Source organism: Bos grunniens, chromosome 21 (assembly GCF_055505025.1).
Source record: "Bos grunniens cultivar Pamir isolate PY7600 chromosome 21, Bosgru_T2T1.0, whole genome shotgun sequence".
Taxonomy (NCBI): domain Eukaryota; kingdom Metazoa; phylum Chordata; class Mammalia; order Artiodactyla; family Bovidae; genus Bos; species Bos grunniens.
In genome coordinates this window covers 48,196,501-48,219,445 of record NC_141185.1, presented here as the reverse complement: position 1 = coordinate 48,219,445, position 22,945 = coordinate 48,196,501, and the positions used below count along the sequence as shown (strand labels likewise).

The 22,945-nt window shown below is 41.7% G+C and overlaps 1 protein-coding gene across 2 annotated transcripts in view; it reads right to left on the bottom strand.

The window, feature by feature from the left end:
- IQGAP1 (IQ motif containing GTPase activating protein 1) overlaps positions 1-22,945 on the bottom strand; it is a 135,380-nt gene that overhangs the window by 96,124 nt on the left and 16,311 nt on the right. Inside the window, exons 1-2 of one of the 2 annotated variants that reach the window (XM_086364459.1) lie at positions 9,653-9,806; positions 7,561-7,660 (exon numbers count right to left, since the gene is read on the bottom strand). In XM_086364459.1, coding sequence (XP_086220585.1) covers positions 7,561-7,660; positions 9,653-9,707 — 155 coding nt within the window. In that variant the 5' untranslated portion in view covers positions 9,708-9,806. Of the gene's footprint in view, positions 1-7,560; positions 7,661-9,652; positions 9,807-22,945 lie in introns of those variants that run through there. The other variant, XM_086364465.1, reaches the window with a different exon arrangement.

The window sequence follows — 22,945 nt, the reverse complement described above, 5'->3', positions numbered from 1 at the left end:
TGTGGCACTTCACTGAGCTTGCTCAGATACAGTCTCTAGGCAACCAAGTCCCAACTTAAACAAACAACCCCAGTCGCATGAATCACTTCCGGATGGTCTCACTTTGCCTACCAGCACTTACTTACACAAATACTTCCTGTGAAAGGGTTTACTTAGCAGCCCCAGATAGAAACAGCCATGCAACCATCAAATACCGCATGGTTTAAAAATGTTTGAAACAGGTCCTTCTACCATCAGGTATCCCCAAACTGCTAAACTGTGAAACAGAAGGAATCACGCAGAAATTAGAGACAGAGTATCATGCAAAGCCAGAAAATCACATTCCTAGAACATGCCAACTTCGGCCTTCAAGTATATTTTTACTATTTCTTAAATTGGGAACATCAAGATATATGAACAATTGCTGCTTTGACATCTAAGGCCAGAAGAAATATGTCAGATGAGGTCAAACTAATGGCCCAAGACTTAGCCCAACCAGACTTTCCTAACCTTGACTGGTGGACAAACCGGTTAACACCAATTTCCTGTGGTCAGATCCACTCCAACACTTACTGAAAATAAGGGGAACTGGTAAAGTAACCAACTCTCTTGGCTACAAACTCCTTTTTTCCACCTGAAAAGGATCCTAAATCACACTATTTAGTGATATATACAGGATCCTTTTCAGGTGGAAAGAAGGATTTTGTAGCCAAATCAGAGACCTTTTGACCTATTAACAAGAGTAGAGAGGGAAAAGGAGTTAATAGGCCAAAATGAACACTGCAACAGGACAAAGCAACCACCGTTAACAGACTCAAAGAGGAAAAATCAAGATGGCAGAAAACCAAGTTAGTGAAACAGAAAATTTAAACAAACAAGATCAGCCACAAGACATTGAGATATCTAACCTACCAGCAGGCACCCCCAAGAAAGACTACTAAATCAGAACCAATTATTAAAGGTATAACAATTTCCAAGAGCAAAAATAAACAAAAAAGATATGAAGATATAAATCGAGAAGAGTTTCCACATTTACAGGCAAAATTACTAAGCTGGTATCAACTGTAATATGTAACATGAGGACACTTTGTAAGAAACAAGAACTTTACAAGTTTCAAATTGTGAAAAAGTATTTTTAAAATGTTACTTGTCTTAGAGCTAAAAATCAAGCTAGCTTCAAATGTTTCTAAATAACAAATACAAAAAATGAAGTTATAGATTTCTCTAAGAAAAATGAAACACAGTTCACCATAACAGAATAATAAGCCTAGAAAGAGAACTATATGTAATTCAATATCTGACATAGTAGATATCAATCCCTAATACATAGTAGAAAGATTATTTTTAAATAATATCAGAATGATTTAGAAACACGAAATTTAAAGACTCAGATGCTTAAAAAATTAAATCACTAAATCATAGAAAAGCTAACAGAAAACTTCAGATTTTAGCAAAGTCTTACAGAAATTAAACTAGATACAAGAAATTGCAAAAAGATTACCACTTAAACTACATAAAATTTAAAAATTCCATACAGTGAAAGAATAAAATGGAAAATCAAGAGAAAATATAGCAATACAACAGGCTGATACCCATAAGAAAGCTTCCAAAAATCAACAATATAACTCAAGAAAATAGACAAATGCCATTGATAATTTGCATAATAAAATAAACAGTAAACAAACATGGGGAAACATTTAATCTTTTCAGAAATCAAGGCAATATAACTTTGGAATAAATCTAAATAAACTACAGATATCATGTACCCAATGAAAATCATAATTAAGATGACAATTACAAATTCTAAGTTTCTTTACTGTCTGAGCCACCAAGGAAGCCCAAAATTTGTGATTACCACTATCTAAAAATTATATACTTGGACACTTTTTCCTTTTTCTTTCTTCTTTTTTCAATCAAGAGATTGAACCTGGGCCCTCCTCAGTAAAAGTGCAGAGTCCTAACCACTGGACCACCAGGGAATTCCCAGTTTTTCCTTGTTCTTAATCCGTTCCTTTTTCATTATAAAATTCATGATCACCGTAAAAAGCATTTTGCTGCTGCTGCTGCTGCTAAGTCGCTTCAGTAGTGTCCAACTCTGTGCGACCCCACAGACGGCAGCCCACCAGGCTCCCCCGTCCCTGGGATTCTCCAGGCAAGAACACTGGAGTGGGTTGCCATTTCCCTCTCCAATGCATGAAAGTGAAAAGTGAAAAGTGAAAGTGAAGTCGCTCAGTTGTATCTGACATTTAGTGACCCCATGGACTGCAGCCCACCAGGCTCCTCCGTCCATGGGATTTTCCAGGCAAGAGTACTGGAGTGGGTTGCCATTGCCTTCAAAAAGCATTTTAAGTACACAGAAAAGCATTATGTAAAAAGGAAAAGTCTTCTCACACCTTCCAATACCTAGAGGTATCCTCTTGTTCTTTCAGACAACAGCTTAAGAATGAAGCGAAAAAACTAGAGGTCCCACCCTGGAGAATCTTGAAAGTACCCAGAAAATTCCCCAGAAAAGTTTATGAATGCCTCTTCGTCTTCATATTAAATCTGCTTTCCCCAAGGACCAGGATAAAGAATACGTTTATTGAGTGCCCACTGTACTTCAGACACAGTGCCAGGCACTTAACACTCACCTCAGCTTCCTAAAGTGCACATCATTCTGCAAAGTACAAACCTGGGCTCTTGCCCCTAAAGTTAAGAAGCTTGCAAGACCAGAATCAGACTCACACCTGCCAAAACTGAAAGTCCTCATTCTTTACATTTCGAGTATTTCAACAGTCAAGATTTTCAAAGATGTTTTATTCGGGCTTTTAAAATTTGTTCTACTTAATTATAAGTATTATGAGACTATGGTCATATGACTTTTCTTAGTAATCACAGCAGCTAATAACTAGTAGACTGCCTAATTTATACCAGATTACTGTCTACATTTCTCACATTGTAAATTTACTAAATGGCTCAGCTACACTGTAGGCGAGGTTTATGTGGCCACGCTGGGAACGTATCTGCCGATTTGTAACATTGTAATAATAAGAAAAAGCACTCATAGTTTGAATCAGTTTTATCACTTTTAAATAGCAACCCACTTCTTACCATGGAGTCTTTCCAAGGCAGTTGCACTAGGTAAATTTCAGAAAAAATGAGACTTTCATCTATGTCACCATTTTAAGAATAAATCCCGCCCCATACTTCTCCTTGATAATCATAAACACATGAATGCATCCAGCTTGTACTTCGAAAGTACCACTACAAAGCTACATTTATTGTGGCCCTTTAGTCACACTGGGCCTCATCAAACAATTAAATTTGTTTTCTCATCTGTGAAAGGAGAGCTTGGGTCAATCTAAAAATGACCCTCCCCAATCTCTAAGTGATATGCCTCCCTAAGGGAATTCTCCAAGCTGGCGGGCAAGCTTCTAGTTAAACGTCTTTAATTTCTCATTTCATGATGGCAGTGTACCAGCCTAGATACATCCAGATGTAACTGGAATTCTGATCCCACTTACAGGAAAGGAGATCTGGAAAATATTCGATGCCAGAAACAAAGGCATACATACGTACAAAAGAGAATTTGTTCTCAAGGACCAGTTTCTTTGCAAGATACTTTTTCAACCCCCCTAAATTACAGAAGGTAAAGTGCTTCTATTTAGTGTTACACTCCTGTTAACATCACATGGTTTTTCACAGTCTCCGACCAGCCACAGCCTTCACTTTCCCCGATTTGGGGGAACGGGGAGGGGGGGGAAGGGAGGAGTTGCTCTGCTCCCTGACTTGAGCAAGAGGAAGGAGACCCATGACAGGCTCAGAAGGGCGAATGGGCAAGCCTCTGAAAGAAGGAATCCTAAACTGTCAAACTTGTGGAAATGCTGGAATTAACCTTCTTCCTGTGACCTTAAACCTAACTGGATCTCCTCCCATTTTGAGTCCTACTCACTCCTTCTCCTGCCCTGCAGACTGTTACATTCCCTTCTCAGTTCTTTTCACTTGAACCTTCTGATCTTTCTACTACTGAACACTTAACCATATCTCATATATTTAAACCTCACCTCCTTCAACTGAGTGAAAAATGCTCTTCATCTCTACTGTACAGCTGCTGCTTAGCCAAAACAAATGTAAAGCCCAATCAGAATAGGCAATAGGATAAAAATGAGCCCACATTTAAGCATAAATACAGAATGTATGAAGTCTCACTTAATAAAAAGCCCTTGGTCTACTCTGTAGCCCTCAGCATAAAACTTGATGACACTGCATTAGAACAAGAACTTAATTTCTGTATTGAAACTAGAGTAAAGCAGAATCTCTGTAGTTTCTATTTCCCAACCACTCCCAGAATGTACACTTTTAGAGAATCACTCCTAAATTTTCCCACTTACCCTTTCAGGTTAAACTCACAACACGCTCTCACTTATTCTCTACACACACTCTCATTACACTCCCTGCCTGCACTCCCTGTTTATATGCTCTCTCCCTCCACACACTCTCCTCTCTTCCCACAACAGAGCTGTGGCAGGTACAGGAGAAAGCACAGCGCCCTGGGATACACAATGGGGCCACTGTGCTATAAGGTGGGGCCATTAGTGGGAGGAGAGCAGTATTATAAACAGAACTAAAGAGGGGGACCTTTTCTCCCCTGGATCTCTCTGATCTTTCTTCCTGGCCTTGGAGTGGGTGTAAATTCCAGACCTTGGGACTCCTCCAAACTGGGAGGGGTAGAGGTTATGAAGGAAACAGGATGGGGCCAATCCAAAGAGGCAAAAAGGACTTGTGCCAGATGAGCCTTGGCAGCACACAAGGTACATACACCCTAGCTCACCGGGTAGGAGACACGACTGGTGGCTGAAGCCGCAGCTAATAAGCAAGAGCATGTGATCTGTCTGTGGTACACCTCGGACACTCTAGGGGTGGCAGCAGCCTCGACAGGTGGCCAGGAGGTATCCCAGTCTCCTTTTCTCAGTACGACATCCCCAGGCTTCTTGTCCTAGCCCTTTCTAGGTGTAGTCTAAAGAGGTGCTTCCGAAGTTGATAATCTAATCAAAGCTTTAAACAAACAACAAAAGCTACTGCATCCAGATCTTCTGTAACTGCCTCCATAAAATAAACCAGGCACATTTCCTCAATGTGGGGCCAAAGCGCAGAGTGTACAAGGATAAAAAGCCAAAAGCATGAAAAATCAAGACTGTCTCAAATGTCTCACCGCCTTAGTCACTCCCTAAGTATGCAGAAGCACCCAACTGAAAAACGTCCCAGGGGATCATGGCCCCTGGATGGATTTTAAAGGAAATGGGATCCTTTTTTATCCTAGGAAAAGGAAAAAAAAGCAAACCTGCCAGAAAAGAACATGCTCTGAAGTAGAGGGAAATGACATGCCTTCCTAATGCAGCACTTGAAGAAGGAAATGTGATAAAGAACACCATCCTAGTCAGGCTATCGTAATCTAGTGTAAGGGAGAATTCTAAAACGTGATTTTCAATCTCATTTCTCTACTAGGGGGGACCATGAGAACCATTTTGCTGTTGTTGTTTAGTCACTAGGTCATGTCCAACTCTTTGTGATCACATGGACTGTAGCCCGCCAGTCTCCTCTGTCCATGGGATTCTCCAGGCAAGAATACTGGAGTGCGTTGCCATTTCCTTCTCCAGAGGGATCTTCCGGAGCCAGGGATCGAACCTGCGTCTCCTGCATTGGCAGTTGGGTTCTTTACCACTGAGTCACCAGGGAAGCCCAATCAGAACCATCAGGAGTTCTTAAAATATATAGGTATCTGGACCTTTTAGCCCAGATCTACTGAACCAGAATCTCTGTGGTAAAGTTCAAAGAGCCACATTTTTTAAGCTCCCCTGACAATTCTAATATACACAGCTGGTTAGACACCACTGTTTAAAATGATGGAAACTATTCTTCAATAAAGAAAACTACACATGACCATGGACATTCAGACCTCAGTTTCCTTACTGAAATGAGATGGCTGAACTAGATAAGCTGAACTGAGGACTTCCCTGAGCAGTTCAGTGGTTAGGACTCCAAGCTTTCACTGCCAAGGGTGCAATTTTGATCCCTCATCAGGGAACCAAGATCACACAAACCACAAGCATGGCCAAATTAAAAAATAATAATAGAACTGGATTAGTGGTTGCAAGGGAATGTTAACTAAAACACCCTTTTTCAAAAAGGGAATTTTACTGTGCAAATCCAATATTAAAAGCAGAAATGTCTTAGGGGAAGGAAGATAGGTTGGGGCCCTTGTCTCACCCACAGGTCACCTCAACAAAGACACCAACCAAGTCTTCACAGAGCACAAGGTGGTCTTTCGTAACAGCTACAGCTTTTAAATTCTTTACCTTCCAAAATTAGATCTAGTCTATAATTTGGGTAACAGAGGACTTAATGTTTTTGTTCCTTACAAACTTTGCATGAGAAACATACCCCTTCCTAATAACATATTCACCTCCTTCCATTTAACCTTCCATTTAGAAAAATAAGTGTTAATTACCATTCTCTCCACCTAAATCATCACTAATCCCCTCTCCCCTTCCCCAGTCTCATGCAAGGGCTTTAAGCTCAGAAAAGAAGCCCAGATTCAAGAGGATGCATCAAATGCATATTAGAGGTAACCCCAGGAATAGAAAGGAAGAGAATGGGACCAGGGAGGAACACAAAGGGGACTCCAACTGTGCCTTTTTAGAGCAAAGGGAAAAATGTGAAGGACTGACATTTGCTAGTTTTGGAATACATGATGTCTGGTGTATTGTTCTCTGGACTTTCCTGTAGTGTTTTAAGATTTTCAAAATTAAAAAGACAAAACAAGACAAAAAACTCTTGTTTATTAGCACCCTTCGAAACATCCTGGATTTTCATTGGACTTTAACCACAAAACCTCTCATTTTCCCTTGCTGGCCTTTTCCACCAAAGCTCACTTATAGGATACATGATCTGTAATTACATCTATTTACCCTGCAATCTTGCAAAAAAACAAAAACAAAAACAAGCAGCAGAACAAAAGAAATGAACCACTGATAGTAAATCGACACTCTAAGACCACAAGGTCTTGGAGCATCTGAAAATGGAAAACAGCAGTTGCACATTAACTTCACGAATAATGCAGATGACACTGCCTTTGGTAAACAGTCTTTGAATATTGCCAAATGGATGGAGCTACACCCAGAGCACTACAGAGGGGAAAATGGACCCAATTCACATATAAAGCAAAATCAGTAAAGAACCAGTGAAACATTCAGGCCTAAAACTTGAAACCTTAAAAATGCTTTTCTCCCATATAGCTGGTAGTGCCCAAAACATGCACCATAAGCATAAAACTGAACAACACAAACCTGGAAAATGTTCAGAATACATAAGTGCCTACTGGCATGACTTAGAGACCAAACAAAAGTGCCCATCAGACTGTTTCATGATAAAACTACCATCAAGGCTACTTGCTCCTGTGAAAAAAAAATCCTAGCTATACTTACTTATTCTTTCAAATGACCTGCCTCCCAGTCACACCTACAACATACTCAACGAGATCTTTATCTTTGTTCACACAGTATCAGCTCCTTTCTCCCAATCTTCTCTCCAGCCAGTCTTTACCTCTTTGCTTCTTCCAAATGACAAAGGTATTCGTAGGCCACATTCTGACGTCTCCTCTCATCCATCTCCTCTGCAGTAAGTCTCTCATTATCCAGGACAGCTAAAACATGAAAGGAAGAATGTAAGAATCTGTAACCCTTCCTGAGCGATGAAAGAATGCCACAGCATCAAATTCCTGCTGGTCACCTGGAGAGTTAGGGTATTGTATGGATAGCCAGGTGTACTATAATGACTTTCCTTAGATAGGAACCATTTTTCAACTGTTATATATTCATCTTAGTATCTATTTAAAAGTACAATATTATGTTATTGTACTTTTAAATACAATAACATATTGTACAGTTGTTCAGTTGCTAAGTTGTCCCTCTTGCCCCTCTTTCAACCTCAGGGACTGTAGCCCGCCAGCCTCCTCTGTCCATGGGATTCTCCAGGCAATAATACTGAAATGGGTTGCCATTTCCTTCTCCAGGGGATCTTCCTGACCCAGGGATCGAACCCATGTCTCCTACATTGGCAGGTGGATTCTTTACTGATGAGCAACTTGGGAAGCCCCCAATATAATGAACATGTACTATATGTACTCTATGACTTGAGATTTTGGTCCAAATTTGTGCTGATCTATCTGCCAGACTCTCAATCCAGAGCACTTTGTGCTTTTTCACTTTTTTATTAATCACTAAAGCCAGCAGTCACTGAGACCTAAGTGGCAGTGATTGTACTGTGCATTTTACATGCATTCTCCCATGGAAGCCCCACAACAATCCTGTGATTATCAAATGATTTACAAATGAGGAACTGAGGTTGGCTGATCTTTGCCCCAAGGCTAATAAATGATGGAGCCTATAGTCAAACCCAGGTGGTCTGTCTCAAAAGCCCCTAAGATTAACTTCAAAGCAACCTGCTTCCTTTATGGGCATCCAGGAAACAGAAAAAAATGCCTAAGTGCTGGGATTGGCATTCAATGCCTTTCCCAATGTAGCCACAACTACTTTTGGTAACTCTTCCCCCCACACTACCGTGTACTCCACACAACTCAGGAGCCAACACACAGAGCGCTCTTCTCTTCCATAACTTGGTTCACACTCTTCCGCTTCACCCTCATGTCTTGCCCCACCCTGCCCTGTCAAACTGCACAGCATACTGCAAGGCTCTGTTCAAATGTCCTATCTGTGTTCCTACTGCTTTCCCCAAACCCCTCCTCTTCATACACATTACCTTTTAAGCCTGGTTGGTTCACATGACACCTTTATCTCTATCCCTCCTTATTATCATTAGATAGTTACACCTGTCTGCCTCCCTAATTAAAACGTTCTTTGAAAGCAGGGTCTGGTCTTACTCAGCTTTAATGTCACAAATTTGACATAATACCTCGCACAGAACTGTAGAGTGAAATTAGCCTAAAACACTATTCTCAGAATATCAAATAAAATCGGAAACCTCAAGACTCCAAAAGGCCCTCCTTTGGCCAGCGGTAACTATTCCACCTGCAGTTCAGTGATGTCCCAGGACAGGGACAGAAAATGAGATTCGGAAAATGAGGAAGTCAGAGGTATGTTTCTTTTTTTCTTTTTTGTGTCTTCACTTTTGAAATCCTGTCGAGGGAACTAAGGCCGAGAAAGCTGAAGTGACTTGCCCAGGGCCGCACCTCTCAGCTAGCCTGGGGCCGGGCAGGTCTGGACCCTGGATGTACCCGCAGGCAGCGCTCGGGCAGCGCCTTCCCGCGAAGCCAGAGCAGAGCCCGCGTCTCGGGGCTCCGGTTCCCGGGACACGCCCTGCACCGTCCTCCTGCCACCTCACCCTAGGCCGTCTCCCCAATCTCGGTCGAGCTGGGCGGCGGGAGGCGCTGGGTGGGGCCCTCCGGCCGCAGCGTCCGGGACCAGGCGTGGGGGCGGCCGGGGTCCCGGCCGCCTCGGACACCGGGGGGGCGCGGGCTGGGGGCCTCGCCACCCGCCACCCCGTCGCACCGGCTCTTCCGGGTCCGCACGGCCCACAGCCGCCCTGCCCCACCCGCCAGGCCAGCCCCCAGGGAAAACGGCGCCGGGGAGACGGCGAGCCCGTCCCAGGACCCCCGCGCCGCGGAGCCCACACTCACAGCCATAGTGCGGCCGAGCCACGCCCAGTCCGTCAACCTCGTCCGTGGAGGACATGGCGGCCGAGCCCGGGTCTCTGCTCAGGAAGCGGCGAGACCTTGGAGGCGCGGGCGGCGGCGGCGGCAGCTACTGCACAGTGCGCGGGCTGCCCTGGTCCCCGAGGCTCCGCCCCGCCCCGCCGGCCCCACCCGTGGGCCCCGCCCCAGCGTCCCCGCCCTGCCGCGCCGACGGGAGAGGGCGGAAGGAGGCGGGGCCTGTACCTCCCGGCTCCGCCCCCGGCCCCCTCCCTGCACCCAAAAAGCCCTCTGGAGACGGAAGGAAGAAGGCGGAGCCTGCCCGCCAATCCTTCTCGCTGGCAGCTCTTCTGGACGGAGAAGACCCGCCCCGGCCCTGGATCTTTGCCCTCCCCGGCCGCCGCCCGATCCGCGCCACTTATCAAAATGCCGCCAGTGTCTGTACCCTGACACAAAACACGTGGGCATCTTCCGTTCCCCTTCCCACCTAACCAAACTCTTCTGCACCAAAGGGCTCAAGGAAGGCCTTCTTTGAAGTGGCCCAGTGTGTTCCTGTAGACACATGCAGGACCCAAACTGCCCTAAGGGGCCGCACATACTGGCAGTCGAGACAAGTCTCCCAGATTTCGTCAGGTCTTCTCCCAGATTCGCCAGCTGTCGCCGTAGTTGAACTGCTTAACCCCTCCTGTATCTGAGAAGTGCATGCTAAAGCAGGAGAGTTGTGTTTGTCCAGATTTCCTTCCCGCTAGATTCATTGCCACTGTTTTTTGCAAGTTCTTCCTTTTAGGGGACTCTTTACCTTTTTAGGAGTGCCTCCTCTCCTTGCAACTTGTGGCCTGCCCTTAAAATATTGGTGTGCAACCGAATTCTGTCCTCAGCCCTCTTCCGTTTTTTTCCTTGCCCACTTTTTTCTGAATAACTTTATGCACGTTCACCTTAAATTGCTGAAGAGTCGTAAATATGTATCTCAGACCAGACTTCTTAGAAGCCCCAGTTCAGTATTTTTGGCTGTGTAATGGACATTTTAACCTATGAATCCCGCAGACACTTTAACGGGTCGAACCCTGACCCTGCTCCTGTTATAATCCCTATTGTGTATGCTCAGTCTTGTCCGACTCTTTGTGACCCTATGGACTGTAGCCTACCAGGTTCCTCTGTCCATGGAATTCTCCAGGCAAAAATACTGGAGTGAGTTTCCATTTCCTCCTCAAGGGGATCTTCCCCACCCAGGATCCTAGGAGGCATCTCCTACATTGGCAGGATTAGGCACTGTTAATTGACTAAAAGTCTGATATAGGATAACTCTAAGATTAAGATGATCTGGATTTATTAAATATAATTTAAAAATCCAGTCCCAAGGACTCAACCGCTCTTTTTTGAAGACTTATTGAAAATATTAACTATTTGGGTGCCTGATTTAAAAGATAAATCTAGTATAAAGGCTAGTCCACAGTGGGGCTCCTGCTTGAAATCCAGCCAGCAGCTCTGGACACTATCACAAGCTCTGGTAGCTGTTGTGACCTTCCATTAAGAGAACTCATGCTCTGAACACAGGTATGCTTTAGTTTAAATAAACATTACAATTTAGTTCTGAAATCTGAGGACGCAATCCACAAAATAAAATCACAATAGTTTTTTCTTCTCTTATAACGATCCAGTATATAACTCCTCCGTATTAAACTACCTTTCCAGACAATTAGGAATTATATTTGCAAAAACACAGAACGAAATTGCTCAGGATGTTGAAAACTCATATTTGAAAAGGGTTCACAGTATTACATCTAAGTTTCACAGAAGATCCCAGTGATCACTGGGAAATCTACTACAGTCCAGTTTTTCCAGCCCTAGCAGATCCAAACTTCAGGGAATAACCGCTATTAGCAGTGCTCAGTTCACAGTTAGGACACACCAGGCTCCTTGTCTCATGTCTTATGTGCAGTTGGTATTATTTCTGAAGTGTCTTGCTTTTGTCTCTGTCTCCACTGTGATTACATCATCTCTGTTCTCCACTCTGCCAGCCAAGTCCCTGCAGTGACTTGCTTATTCTTTCTAAACTACAAATGCGGTTGTATTCTTCCTTATTATGGTCTTGTCCTAATACTTTCTTCAGGATATGGCCCAAGTTCCTTAGCGTGCCAAATAAGCCGCTTCACAACCTGACTCCAGGCTTTTTGCTTTTTGCTGTAGCAACTTTCATTTTACCCATTCTTCCTTTAAAACATTAAAGTGAGATACTTGATAACCTATAAGTATAGAACACCTCCATTTAAAAAAAAATGGCCAAAGGTTTAATTTGTTACAAATTCAGAAATTAGTTCTTTCTCAAGCTTTTCAAAACAAAATTACTTTTTTAAAAGATGTTTTTGATGTGGACTATTTTTAAAGTCTTTATTAAATTTGTTACAATATTGCTTCTGTTTTATGTTTTGCTTTTTTTTTTTTTGGCCCGGAGGCATACAGGATCTTAGCTCCCCCATCAGGGATGGATCCTACACCCTCTGCATTGGAAGAAGTCTCAATCACTGGACCACCAGGGAAGTTTTGAACCATACAGTTCCAACAGGCATTAAATATTTAAGCTCATATCTCACTGAGTGTCAAATATCTAAAATAGCTTTATCTAATTGTCACAAATTGTCATTCTTCTTAAGTATAATAAATGAAATATAGTGACGCTTTACCGGACTTTGTATTTTATATTTATTTTCTTATCTGAACCTTATAATAATCCTAACAAAGAAATATTATCTCAACAGTTTAAAGATGAGAAAATGGAGAACTAAGTAATTCAACTGAAGCCACACAGCAACAGGCAGAACTGGAACTAAAGTTCAGGTCTGTTTAATGACAGAATCCACGTGCCTGCTCAATGAAAACAAATTCAGAGAAATGCACATTATGGTCATAACTGACATCAGAGTACCAACGTTTTCCTTTTTTTAAATTTATATTAATTGGAGGATAATTGCTTTATAGTGTTGTGTTGGTTTCTGCCATAAAACAAAGTGAACCAGCTGTAAGTATACATATGTCCCCTCCCCCTTGAACCTCCGTCCCACCTCTTACCCTGTCGCACCCCTCTAAGTTGTCACATAGCACCAGGTTGAGCTCCCTGTGTTATACAACTTCCCGCTAGCTATCTATTTTACACGTGGTTATATGTTTCAATGCCACTCTCTCAATTTGTCCCACCATCTTCTTCCTCTGCTGTGTCCACATGTCCGTCTGCTTCTCTGTTCCCACCCTGCAAATAGGTTCATCAGTACCTAATTGATCCTATTGGCAAGAGGGTGAAAAAGCAGCCTTCCTCATGCACTGCTGATTGGGCTATACACTGATACAATATTTCTAAAGTCCAATTTTGTGGTTACACAGCCATCCTTCAAACAAGGAATTTCACTTCTTGGAATATATTGTAGCGAAGTTATTTTTTAACATGAAAAAATTTGATGATGAAGATGCTTATTGGAAATGTCTTAAATGCCCATCACTAGGTTGCTTTTGTTTGCTTGGTTTTGCTCAGTAATGGCAGCTCCACACAATGGAATGCTATATAGCCATCAGTAATGATTTATGGTTCTGGTCAGACTTGAAGAAATAAATGCCCATTGTTTTTTTCCTTTGTTTCTTGTTTTTGGCCTTGCCTCATGTCACCTGGGATTTTAGTACCCTCCCCCGCCCCCCCCCCCCGCCCCCACCGCCAAGGGATTGAATCCATGCCCCTTGCCATGGAAGCACTGAGTCCTAACCACTGGACCACCAGTGAACTCAAAAAACCCACTTTGTTATCTTTAGAGGAAAGAAGACTGAAAGGGAAGTATTTATAATAAACACGTATAGACTAGAACACTAGAGCAAAAAAAAAATAGGACTAACAGAAGCCTGATGGCATGGCTCTGTCCCCCTGGGCGTCTCGGTTTTTGCCACAGGTCTGTTCTACCCTCCTCTCTCTGACAACCAGCTTCCTCCATTCTAATTTTTTCTGCTCCCTCACAACTCTAGCCTCTATTTGATGCAAGGCCATGGCATCCTTACACCATCAGTTCCACTGAGGATGTCTGTTGCCCAGTTCTATGATCCAGGGACATCTGATTGGCCCAGCTCATCTTTTCACCCCATGAGCATGTCTCTGATCACCTAGAGCTGGGCTGTCCTTGGATCAGATGCCAAGCCTTTTAGTTCAATCAGCTGAGGTCATGAGATCAAGTCAATTAAGAGTAGAAAACTATGAGTTGACATTATTTCCTTTAATGGGTAGGCAAATAGTGATCAATATTTTTAATATGATGGTTAAGTAAAAATAACATTATGAACTAATAAACATACCACTTTTGCTTTAAAAGTATAGGTAGATATAGATGTACATATGAATTTTTTAAAAAGGCCTGAAGCAATACAGTAACAGTGGTTTCTCCAAATGGGGAATTACAGCAGATTTGTGCAGGAAGTGGCAACCCACTCCAGTGTTCTTGCCTGGAGAATCCCAGGGACGGCGGAGCCTGGTGGGCTGCTGTCTATGGGGTCGCACAGAGTTGGACACGACTGAAGCGACTTAGTAGCAGCAGCAGCAGTACTTACCAAGAGTTCTACAACAAGCTACTCATAATATTATTTTTTCAATAAGTATATATATGAATAAAATTAGTAAATATGAAAAGAATAAGTAAACAATAATTAAACGTACCAAAAAAATGAGCTAATGGGCTGTTTTGGAGACAGAATTGGTTCATGACCTCAAGGAATTTACAGACTCATGGGAGTGGAGCAATATTAACAGAATAGATTCAGATAAACACCACAATAGAGATTTCTCTTGGCCTCGGATAGCTTTTAGCCTCTTATCTGCCTGGGAAACTCCTGCTCAACTTCCCAGACTCAACTCAAATGTCACCTCTTCCCCAAGCAAAATTAATCACTTCCTCGTTTATTTCCCATAGCACTTAGAAACTGCATGTCTTAAAAAAAAAAAAAAAAAAAGTCCCAATTTTTTTCACATTTTAATACTTCTGAAATCAGATAGCCTTACAATCAGTATAAAAGAAACTAGCCAGCTGCCAGGTAGAGAAGTCAATGGGAAAGTACCATAATTGTTATTGCAGATGTGTTAACTTAGCTAATTTCTCAGAAAAGGACAGAGAACTTTCAGAGCTGGAACTAATGACAGATTCATGCTTGCTGAATGACTAAAGTGAAAGTGAAAGTCGCTCAGTCATGTCTGACTCTTTGTAACCTGTCGTGTCTGTCAGACTCCTCTGTCCATGGAATTCACCAGGCAAGAATACTGAAGTAGGTAACCATTCCCTTCTCCAGAGGATCTTCCCAACACAGGGATGGAACCCAGGTCTCCTGCATTGCAGGCAGACTCTTTACCATCTGAGCCACAGTTGTTGACTTAGGAATGGCTAAGTGGATCCAAATAAAGTTAGACTTTTCACAAAAAGTTTGACTCTAACTTTGATTTAGAGAAGAGTTACTAAGTAATCCTGGTGATAAAGTGAAAAGTTAAGTCATTCAATCGTGTCCGACTCTTTGTGACCCCATGGACTGTAGCCTACCAGGCTTCTCCGTCCGTGGGATTTTCCAGGCAAGGGTACTGGAGTGGGTTGCCATTTCCTTCTCCAGGGGATCTTCCTGACCCAGGGATCAAACCCAGGTCTCCTGCATTGCGGGCAGATGCTGTACTGTCTGAGCCACTAGGGAAGCCTAAAGCCCAGTGATAAATATACTCTATTGTTAATCAAGTTTTTTAAATCATGTACATTTGATAAGATATTCTCAATGTCCCAAAAAGCTGTTGGAAGACAATCAAAACTGTCTTCAATTGAAGTGAATGAAGTACAAGGCCCTAGATATTGAAAAACTAATTCCTCTTCTTCAAAAATATAAGTTGAGAACTAAATATTAGTTCTATGGATAGCCTTTGCTACCAGAAATTTTATTCCTGCAAAAATCTCTTGAATGAAATGGATGGTCTTTGAGATATTCCAAACTGTGATAGAAATAATGCATTGAATTTGAGTAGGCCCCTTCTTCAGTTATCATTCACTTATCAGACAAACTTCATGATTCAAAAGAACCAATTCAAATAGAATGTGTGAATTTTTTCCCAAATGTTCTATATGTATAGGCATAATGTATGTATATATAGGCATAATAGAGGCTTTTTTTCTTTTTTCTTTAAATTTAATTTGAATTTATTTCTATTTTATTTTACATTAATGAGTATATTATTTTAAATAATACTTTTATAATTTGACACTATATCCTATATAATATGCTGTGATGAAGGAAATCTGACTTTATTTTCTTTTTAATGTTTAATCAAAATAATTCTTAAGTTGTAAAAAAAATGTCTTCAGTTCCAAGAAGTGTGTACTTTTACATGGCTCTATTATAGCACTTAACTCATAAATAACAATTAGTTATTTATCTGTTGATCTTCCCAGGCGGATCATTAACTTCTCAAAGACAGAAATTTGGGTAAATAAACTCAGTGTGAACTGTCAGCAAATGCAGCATACTTACAGTTGGAATTTTAAGATTTGCTTTTTACATAGTTCATATAGAAAATTTCCAGAAGGATGGATTCCTTAGGTTAGATAGCAACACTTTTGACTGCTTTGGTTCCTTTTCCTGTATGAATACATATAGGACTTTGATGCATATTGCTTCTTTTACAAGAGGCTGGAAAATCTGAGGCTATAGCTTTTCAATACTCTTGAAGGTCAAAGGTTCAGGAATTTGACATATAGCTTTTCAGGGGGCCGTAGAATTCTAAGATCAAAGCCCAAGATTCTGCCCTTGGTTACCCATTCAAACACTAATCTAGGTACTGTTTTGAAGGGCTCTTGCTGACGTAATGAAGGGTTACTAATCAGTTGATCTTAAGGTAGGGAGATTATCCAGGTAATCACATGAGCCCTTTAAAAATAGAGTTTCTTTAGCTGGTAGCAGAAGTCAAAGAGATTCAAAGCACAGAAAGGATCTGATGGGCCATTGCCAGTTTTAAAGATGGTTGGGGCCACTTGGAAAGGACCTGAAAAAAGCCTTGAGGTGCTGAGAGTGACCTCAGACTAACAGTCAGCAAAGGAAACAGGGACTTCAGATCTATAAACTCAAGAATTTTGATTCTGTCAACAACTTAAATGAGCTTGGGAATAGATTCTTCCCCAGATGCTCAAAGTAAGAGCCCAGTCCAGTGAACATTCTTACTTTGGTCTTATAAGTCTTGAGCAAAAAATCCAGTCAAGCTTGCTCAGAATTCAATAGAAAACTAATACATATGCCCTAGGACACTTGAGTGTATGGCAAGGGGAATAAAGTGGTTCACAAGTTGTATTGCCAAATATACTGATGGTAAAATTTTTCATTAAAAGAACTATGAGCTAGTTGGGCACCCTGTTCCTCTCTTACAAGATAATCTCCATAATGAGTCTTTTGAGCAGCTGTAACCAATAATAAAAGTAAGTATTCCATTTGATCTATGCAATCTCTGATCTCATTTCTCTGTCTTCCTATAGACTGAACAACTTGGGTAAATAAGCTAAGACTAGAGTAGAGTAAAGGGGTCAACAGAGCAAATTACAGAATACCATGAAGTGGGTCTCTATTAAAAGTCAGTTTTCATCTTCATTAAACCTGAAGTTTACTTCTTCACTGGAAGAAAACCTAGTTTGCCTTGCACTTCAAGTATTTAGATATTCCAGACCTTGTGTCTGGGCATATCTCCTGCCAGGTGTTTTGACTTTTGACACATCTTCAACCTCACGGTTTTTCGGAAAAGAGCAAAAATTTTTAAACTATCTGTTTAAAAGAATCTGCCTGCGATGTGGGAGGTCTGGGTTCGATCCCTGGGTGGGGAAGATGCCCTGAAGAAGGGAACAGCTACCCACTCCAGTATTCTTGCCTGGAGAATTCCAAGGACAGAGGAGACTGGCAGGCTATAGTCCGTGGGGTCACAGAGTCAGCCACAACTGAGAGACTAACACTTTCACTTCACTCACCAACTATTTACCATGTTCCAAAACACGCTAGGTGCTTTACTGTCTCATTTAATTCTCACAATAACCCTATGAAAAAGATATAATTATTCTCATTTTTATAACTGAGAAACAGGCACAAAGAGGTTAGGTATTTTGCTGAAGGTCATAAGAATCAGGATGAGGAATCAAGCCTAAGTCTTTGTGATTCTAAAATCTCTGACAGATCACCATTCAACACCAGCTCACAGATAATAGATAGCATGTCAATGAGAAGGTGTTCATTCAATTCTTGTGCATGCCTAATTGCCTTTGGAAACCTTTCAGCAAACATTTCTGAACATCCATGTCCTAGTCTAGGGACAGCTGACCACGACAGGCTCAGAAATTGCATTAGGAAAGCCAGGAAGTCAGCCCAGCAAGGAGTTGGAACACTGACTTCCTGGCTGGGCTTAAAATAAGCCACAAGGCATTACTGCAGTCTCCAGGCTATAGACAAAGGACAATACAAGGACTATCAAGAGACAAATTAGGATCCATCTGTTCAGGGGGTAGCCAGACCAAACTATGGAGAGAAGGGAGGTAAATGGGGCAAAGAACACCAGACTCCCTCATGGCACTGGATACTGAGACTAGCCTGCATGAGCTGGTTTCCCTCATGGCAAGCTCCTTAAACATCTACAAGGATAACAGTGCATTACTCACGGCACTGGATACTGAGACAAGCCTGCATGAGCTGGTTTCCCTCGTGGCAAGCTTCTTAAACATCTACAAGGATAACAGTGCATTACTAGTAACAATAGCTAACTTTTGTTAGCTAACTATTGATGACTGTCCTCTGGGTCCACTTCTGAATGTTTTGGGCACTATCTTTTTGATCTTTGCAACAGGCCTATGAGGCAAGAAGTACAATTGATCCTTGAACAGCATGGGTTTAAACTGCACAGATTCACTAAGATGCAAGTATTTTTCAACAGTAAATACTACAAGACTACATGGTTGGTGGTTGATGGGATCTTCAGATGCCGAGGAACTGTGAATATGTGTGTGTGTGTATGTGTGTGTGTGTGCGTGTATGCTCACTCAGTTGTGTCGGACTCCTTTCTACCCCATGAACTGTAGCCCACCAGGCTCCTCTGTCCATGAAATTCTCCAAGCAAGAATACTGAAGCAAGTTGCCATTTTTTCTCTAGGGGATCTTCCTGACCCAGGGATCAAACCCATGTGTCTTGTGTCTCCTGCATTGACAGGTGAGTTTTTTTACCAGCTGAGCCACCAGGTAAGCCCCATGAGTTGTTCAAGGGTCAACTATAGAAGAATTCTCCAATTTAAGGATGAGGAGGGACTTCCCCAGCAGTCCAGTGGTTAAGACTTTACCACTGAGTCACTAGGGGCTCAGCAGAATTCATACAGGAAGCTTAAAGAGTTTAATTTCAAGACCATGCCTTGTAGTCATCTACTTATTCATATATCAATTGCTCTAAGTGACACTTCGTCCAAGGAGTCTTCCTTGACTTTCAACATAACCCTTTCAGACTTCCCTGGTGGCTCAGTGGTAAAGAATCAGCCCACCAATGCAGGGGACACAGGTTCAAACCCTGCTCCAGGAAAAGTCCACATGCTGCGGGGCAACTAAGCCCGTGCACCACAACCACTGAGACCGTGCACTCTAGGGCCCGTGGTCCACAACAGGAGAAGCCACCGCAATGAGAAGCCCACACACTGCACCTAAGGAGTAGCCCCCGCCCGCCCCGCCGCATTGGCCACAACTAGAGAAAGTCCACGGGAAGTAGTGGAGACCCAGCACAGTCAAAAAAAGAGATACCGCGTGGGACAACTAAGACCCAGCGCAGTCAAATAAATAAATTTAATTAAAAAAAAATAGACAGCCCTTCTGTGGCTCCCATATTCTTCTTTGTATTGAAAATGTGTGTCTGTATGTTGGTCTCCTTCAACTACCTACGTGCTCCTTGAGAGAACTGTTGTGTCTATATCTATATCTCTAGCACCTTGGACTGGGCCTGGATGTCACAGGTGTATAATAAGTATTTGCTGAATTAAAGTGAATCAGTTGGGGAGATACGATGTGGATTGGGCATGTATTCATATATTCTGTTTGTGATATGCCTCTGACTCTGAAGAGGTAGGGCAGGCTGTGTCCAGGCTTAGACTCCAGGCTAAGATGATAAAGTTAAGTGCTTTGAGTTTTCTTCAGTTGAGCCTAAATCACCTGGATAAAGAAATGTATATACATATAGTACACAAATGCCAGATTCAGGGCAAAACTCCTGCTCATCAATAAAAGCAAGCTGCTAACTTCAGGATCCCTAAACTTTTCTGTTAAGTAATCTGATGTGCAGCTAAAACAGATGGGATCAACGTGGCATCCTGACTGCAAGGAGAGAAGCCAGACATTTGAGTACTGGGACCTCATTGTGGATGAAGAATCCAGAATCTGGGGCAGAAGAGGAGAGTCAGGAAGGAAAGTTGCTTTCAGAGCCCATGTAAGGGTCTTACATGCTCCACTAAGGAGATTCAACTCTCTCCTGTAGACAACAGGCAACTAAGATTTTATAAGCAGGGAAGGAATGATTTGATTCAATAAAGATTTATGAAATGTTGTACTAGGTACTAGTGAGGTCATAAAATTGAGTTAAACATAGGCTCTGCCCTTTAGACAGGTACATAAAACAGAGTACAAGGTAAAATAAAAAAGTGAGTGAAACCCAAGACATAAATTAGGGTTACGGAGATTCCACCTGCTTGATGGAGGAGATGTGGAAATATTTCCTGGAGAGGGAGTGTTTTAAAGGGAATTTAAAGAATAGATACTTTATGAACACAGAATTCACAGAACAGCCAATAAACTCATAGAAGTTGTTCAACTTCAAGACTAATCAGGAAAGTGCATATTAAAACCACAATCAGATGTTATTTCACACCTATCAGACTTGAAAAATTCAAAAGTCTCTAAAACTCAGGGCCAACAAGAAAAAATAGTAAAGGTAATATTTACACCCTGGTGGTGATGGCGGAAATTAGTACAGTCACTTTGGAGAATATTTTGGCAACATCCAGTAAAGATGCGCTCACCCTGTGACCTCAGGATTTCACTTCCAGGTGTGTATACCCACAGAAATTCCTACATATTGCAAAATACACAATAATATGTACCCAAAATAGGCAGAAATACCTGTGACAGCAAAAACCATAAAAGACCTAATAGCTATCGTCAGGAAAACAGGTGAATTGTGGTATGATTATATATTGAATGTTAAAGTAAGGAAATTAATTAAGTTCAACATGGAAAACCTCACAAACATAATATTGGAGGGGTGGGGTACAGAATTCTTAACCTTGCTACTCATTTATATACAGCATAAACAAGTTTATACAAACCAGTAGTATACATTGCTTAGCGATGTATATCAGTATCTCCTTATCAATATATCTAGAGAGACAGAGGGCATCAATAAATACAAAGGCACAGGAGTGAGAAATACCAAATTCAGGAGCATAGAATATGGGTTGGAGAAAGGCTGTAACTGGGGAGGAAGTCACAGGAACATTTAAGTGTATTGGTAAAATCTTCTTTCCTTTTTCTTTTTTTAAATTTCTTAAGCTGAATGGCAGGTACACAGTTGTTCTTTTCTCTCCTCTTTGTAACTTTTGTATACTTTTTTTTTGGCTATGCCACCACACGGGCATGGAACCGTGTAGTTCCATGACCAGGGATGGAACCCCAGTCCATGGAATGAAAGGGCTAAGTCTTAACCACTGAACCACCAGGGAATTTTCCCTTTTGTATATCTTACATACTGAATTAAAAACAAACAAACAAAAAAATAAGTGGGGCTTCCCTGGTGGCTCAGTGGTAAAGAATCAACCTTCCAGTATGGGACACACAAGTTCAATCCCTGGCCTGGGAGGATCCCACATGCCGTGGAGCAACTAAGCCTGTGGGCCACAACTACTGAGCCTGTGCTCTAGAGCCCAGGAGCCCCAACTACTGAGCACACGTGCAGCTACTGAAGCCCGCCTGCCCACCCTAGAGCCTGTGCTTCGCAACAAGAAAACCCACCACAAAGAGAAGCCTTCACACTGCAACTAGAGAGAGCATGAGCACAGCAACAAAGACCCAGAGCTGCCAAAAATAAATACATAAAATTATAATTTTTTTTAAGTGCATGCTTGTTTATTCAGAAGAACTGAGCAGAAAGTCATTCTAGAGAGAAGAATGTTCTGGCAGGCTACATCCAGGGAACAAAGTGCCACCGTTCTGTTTGGCACAGTAAAGGGTGTTTTATATCATAAGCACAGCAACTTGCAATTATAAAACATCCTGTACCTTATAAATCACTTTCACCTACACCAGCTCATTTAATTATCAACTTTAGAGACAAGTATTCCCATTTTATAAGTGGGGGGAAATGCTCTGAAAGTTTAGGTTGTTAGAGAAGAAGTTTAAAAGGATGTACAATTAACAGTAGTGGTTATCCCTGGTAGGTGGAGAAATAGGTGATTTTTACCTTTCTTGTTTGCTGAATTCTATTTTATGATATTTCTAAAATGAACATTTGAAAAATAATAAAGCAGGGAGGGGAAGGGAACAGGAAAAAAGTAACTTCCTGAAAGTCAAATAGTGGAGTTCTTGGATTCTGATCCTATATCCTAAACACACAAATGACAACAGAAGCAATAAAGAAGCTGACATTGGAAAAAATGTTTAATTTCACTGATAAAGAAATGCAAATTAAAACAACATGTAAGGATCATGTCTATTATACTAGCAACAGTGTTTTTCGAGGATGAGGGTGTGGTGAAACTAGCAGTCATTTATGACTGGTAGCATTGTAAATTGGTACAATTCACTCAGAAAACGATTTGGCAACTAGCAACGAGAGCTGTAAAAGTGTTCACACCCTGTGGAAATAATCCAAAATGTGGAAATATTTTTTTTCTGAGAGGAAAAAATAAGGATGTTCTCAAGAGCATTATTAATATAGCAGGTCATCCTCCATTCAAACAGAGGGTCTGAGTTTGACTGTTTATAGGAGGGTGAGCCTGTAATCTTCTGAATGCTTGTTTGCACTAATTGATGTACCTAAAGGGAGAGTTTGTTTTTTAGCTGAAGAAAAAGTGACAAAGTGTGAGTGTGTGATTTAGAATAAATGGAGGAGATTGACCTGGTTGGTGTCTGTTCGGACACAGGCATTCTGGATTGTCTTTTTTTTTTTTTCTCTTCTTAGTGTAACTCATCTCTATGAGATTTAAGTGGAAAAGATTCATTTGTGGAAGAGTC